Source organism: Penaeus japonicus, unplaced genomic scaffold, assembly GCF_977035675.1.
Source record: "Penaeus japonicus unplaced genomic scaffold, GWHDUDI00000001_assembly GWHDUDI00000025, whole genome shotgun sequence".
NCBI lineage: Eukaryota > Metazoa > Arthropoda > Malacostraca > Decapoda > Penaeidae > Penaeus > Penaeus japonicus.
Window position 1 is genome coordinate 6,645,970 of NW_028234427.1, and position 5,000 is coordinate 6,650,969.

At 37.4% G+C, this 5,000-nt stretch overlaps 1 protein-coding gene across 1 annotated transcript in view; it reads left to right on the forward strand.

The window, feature by feature from the left end:
• LOC122242179 (putative neural-cadherin 2) overlaps window positions 1-5,000 on the forward strand; it is a 195,493-nt gene that overhangs the window by 60,659 nt on the left and 129,834 nt on the right. The window contains exon 4 of the mRNA XM_086551258.1: window positions 542-712. Within this exon, the coding sequence (XP_086407384.1) occupies window positions 542-712 (171 nt within the window). The remainder of the gene's footprint in view (window positions 1-541; window positions 713-5,000) is intronic.

Consider the following 5,000-nt stretch of genomic DNA (forward strand, 5'->3'; position numbering starts at 1 on the left):
TCTCTCTCTCTCTCTTTCTCACTCACTTTAACATAATTCTTCCCATCCTCAATCTTCGGCTCGGATCTCATATCTCTTGCTCATAACCTCTTGTGATCTTATAAGCTTCCTCACTAGGTTTCTCCAGCGTTCTTTTCACCGCCTCTCTCTTTTTCTTCTTTTTTTCATTTTTCATCGTTCTTTTTGTTTGATGTTTTGTTTTCAATTCCGATTTGTCTTCTTCTAATCTTTGTTCATGTATTTATTGACTGTGTCTGTCTGTGTGTTTACCTATATCTGTCTGTATATCTACTTATTTACTTATCTATCTATTTTTGTGTATCTGCCTATCTATATATCTATCTCTTTATATAATTTCTCTAGATAATTTCTTCATCACCTTTACTATTTCTCCATACCTTTAATATTTTTTTCTTCAAGTCCTCGGCAGCAGAATTTCCTTCTCCTCTTCTCTTCCTCATCTTCTGACCCCCCCCCCCCCTACACCGCATTCATCCCCCTCTTCCTCTCTCCTCTCACCCTTCTCCTCCCTCCGCCGCAGCACGAGCTTGTGGTGAACGCATGGGTGTCCGCAGGCGGCTGGGCGGCGCACGCGGTGGTCGAGGTGGAGGTCGCCGACGTCAACGACCACGTGCCTTTCTTCGTGCGCGCGAGTCCTCAGGTCACGCTCATCGAGGAGGACGACCGCGACCTGCCCGCGTCCGTGCTCAAGGTGGGTGGCCTTCTTCTGCTCATGTACTCCTTCTCCGTGGTTAGGAAGGGCAACCCTCCTAGGTAACAGAAAAAAGAGAAAAAGTATTTTCTTCTTCCTCTTGTGCGTGTGTGTGTGTGTGTGTGTCTGTGTGTATATATGTATATATATATATATATATATATATATATATATATATATATATATATGTATATATATATATATATATATATATATATATATATATATATATGCATATATGTATATATATATCTATATATTTATATATATGTATATATATGTGTGTGTCTGTGTGTGTGTGTGTGAACGTGCATAGATATATACATGATGCATACATACATACATATATATATATATATATATATATATATATATATATATATATATATATATATATATATATATATATATATATATATATATGTGTGTGTGTGTGTGTGTGTGTGTGTGTACATATACACACACATACATTAATGAATAGATTATATATATGCATGGCCCTGAATCTTCAAAATATATTGAAGATGAAATCCATTACTAATGAAATGAGACAAAGTTTAATAAACACGTCCTTAACAATGGAGTGACTTTGGTAGCGTAATGAGAAACGGAAGACACTTCAGTAAAATTATACTGAAAATTATTAAGTTCCCGAGCACTGTATTATGATTTCTTTTCAGACAGGAAAATATTACAAGACAATCATATTCTGCATTGCACCAAGTCATCCATGAAAATGTATTACTTTTATTAAGAATAGATATAGAACGAGTTGCCCAATATTAATGGTGCACTTTTCCACATGATTTTGAAGAAGGACTTTCTTAATCCTTCCACGCCCAGATTGCTATATCTACGTCCATTCTTCAGCTGGGTAACTTTTAAGTCTCTTTTTCAAGCTGGACGGCTTTTCTGCTTGCATTTTGAAATTGGTTAATCTTCATGTATTCGTCCACAAAGTGGGTGATTTTCCGTTCATGTTCAAGTTTGGCGACTAATAGTGTCCCTTCCCGACTAATAAATCAATCCTCAAGTTGGATGAGCATCCTGCGTCCTTTTTTAAAGTTAGGAGAACCTTCTTACATTCATTCTCGATAAAGACAAAATTACAACTTTCATCCTCAATATAGGCGACCTTACCAAGTTCATTCTCTCACGGTTTTCACATGTTTCATCTGGGTAGCTCTTGTTTTTTTGTTTTTTTGTTTTTTTGTGTGTGTATTTTCTTCTTCCTCTTTTACCTTTCAAGTTCCTGATTCCTCTTTTCCTCGTGCTATATCTAGGAATCTTTATATTTGTTTCCATTCTTAAGACAAGCGACTTTACCCAGTTCGTTCTTACATTGTTTATCTGTGTAGCTTTCACCAGTTTACAATTGTTTTTCTTCCCCTTCTTTTCCTTTTTAAATTTTTAAATTTTTCACTTGTTTTAGGCATATTATTCTTCATATTTCACATTCCCTTTTTCTCTTTTTCCTTTCATCCTATCCCCGCTTTCCTCTGCTCCATTCCATTTCCTTTCTACAAACGAATTTATCTCTTGTCGAAAGTATTTGTAAATCAAAGCTCGATCTTATTGGTTTCGAACTTCAATATTTTACTTGAATTGATTGAATGATTTGATTTAGTTAGATTTCTTTTCTTTCATATCCGTCTCTCTCTTCTTTAGGTTCACCTTGAACGAGGTGGCCTTTGCTTGTGCGACTTCCTCATGGAGTGAGACTTGCACGTGGCTGGAAAAGCTTTTTCCAGAAGCTACAGTTCCTATTCTTTTGTTATTTACGAGGCAGCCGATTTCCCTATGAGATTGTATGATATTAAAAAAGAGAAGGGGCGAAAACCACTATATGATTTACTATATTTCAAAATTTTTCATTTGTTTTTATAGAAAATAGAGAGGAAAAAATATTTTCTTTGATGATAAGAAACGACGCACATCACCGCTCTTCTCCGTGAAGCAAGGGCCATAATCCCACGATACACAATGGGAAAGTCGACCATATGTCTTCGGGATAATCCACTCTAATCTCCTTCCAGCATCTTTCGAACGACACAAATTGCAGGAGAAAAGAATTGGAGCATTGGCTTACGTGATCTTTAATATTTATGTCTTCTTTTGAAGAGGAACGTAGAATAAGATAAAGTGCTATTGTATGATGATAACAGTTTTTTTTCGCCCCTTTATGCATGAGCCTTGATTTCTCTGTCACAGGTAATGTTCCCGATTTGCGAGCCCCTTCTAGTAATGGCGCTCGCAACTCGGCAGGTAATCTGGGTAATCCTCATAATGCATGGATCTGCCCCGCGCTTAATTACCTGTCCGAATCTACTCATTTCCTGTAATCAATGTGTACGATAAGGACTGTAAAGTATAGGTGACTGAGATTCTTTTCTCTCTCTCTATCGTTCTCTCTCTCTCTCTCTCTCTCTCTCTCTCTCTACTTCGCTCTCTCCCTCTCTCTCTATCTCGTCCTGTCTCTCAGTCTCAGTCTCTCTCTCGCTCTCTCCCCCCCCTCTCTCTCTCCCTCTCCCTCTCTCTCTCTCTCTCTCTCTCTCTCTCTCTCTCTCTCTCTCTATCTATCTCGTCCTGTCTCTCTGTCTAAGTCTGTTTCTCTCTCTCTTTCGCTCTCTCTCTCTCGCTCTCTCTCTCTCTCTCTCTCTCTCTCTCTCTCTCTCTCTCTCTCTCTCTCTCTCTCTCTCTCTCTCTCTCTCTCTCTCTCTCTCTCTCTTGCTCTCTCTCTCTCTCTCTCTCTCTCTCTCTCTCTCTCTCTCTCTCTATCTATCTATCTTTCTATCTCTCTCTCTCTCTCTCTCTCTCTTGCTCTCTCTCTCTCTCACACATACACACTCTCTCTTCCTCGTTCTCCTTCCACAGTAACCTCTCCCCTGAAAATCCTAGATCAAAGGGTCATCCCTCGCTTAGTCCCTCTCGTCCCTTGAGGTTTTCCTTTTTCATCCTCAAGATGAAGACGTGGGTCGAACACTGGTTATGTTATGGAAAGTGTGACGTTTGTGTGATATATGATTTTTTTTTTTCTTATATTTGTCTGATTACCTTATTGTATTTTGTGATTTGTATACAGGTCCATCAATTATTGTTGTACACACACACACACACGCACACACACACACACACACACACACACACACACACACACACATATATCTATGTATATAAATATATATATTTTTTTCTATATATATATGCACATATATATATATATATATATATATATATATATATATATATATATATATATATATATATAAACATGTGTGTATGTGTGTGTGTGTGTATGTGTATGTATATACACATATATATATGTATATATGTATGTATATATATATATATATATATATATATATATATATATATATATATACATATATGTATATATATACATATATTTATATATATATATATCTATCTATCTATATATATATATATATATATATATATATGTATGTATATATATATATATATATATACAGACATATATATACATTTTATTCTTGAAAGTAATAGGTTGGTAATTAGCATTATCATAAATATGACCAATAAGTTTAGTCATATTATCATCAGTATCAATTTTGATGTTATTATCACTATTATCATTATCAACTATCTTTTATTATCAACTATCATTTACCTCAAAGATCACTTTTATATTCAAATGAAAATTCCACCAATCTTCTATAACTCATATACTTTGCCTTTCCGAATTTAGTTTTCTTTTTTATTATATGTTGGACCAACAAGAAAAACAAGCAAAAGAATAAAGGCAAAAACATCAGAGATCCATGTCGACCACAGCTCCCAAAAGGCAGCGCCCCCCCCCCCCCCCCCCCAACACACACACGCACACAAACCTCAAATATCACACCAGCCCACTGACACTCGCCTTCAGCAACCTCTTTCCAGGTTTACCCCCCCCCCCCATCTCCCTCTCCCATTGACTTCTATACCTCCCCCCCCTTTCTATCTACCATCCCTTCTCAGTGATTATTACCCTGGCCCCATTACACTCTTTTCGTAATTTCTCCCCTGCCTCCACCCCGACCCCCTTCCCTAACCCCTAGATTCTTTCCCTAACAGAATCCTGCCCTGATCCTCTTTCAGTGACATCCTCCCTCCCTTAAGCATTTTCTAGTCTCCCTTATCCCTCTCTCAGTGACGACTGCCTCCTCCCCTCCTTTATCACAGCCTTCAATGAATTCCTTCTATCACCTTTAGTACTCTTTCATTGAGATGCTTCACCCCCCCCCCACCCCACCCCTGGCGTTACCTT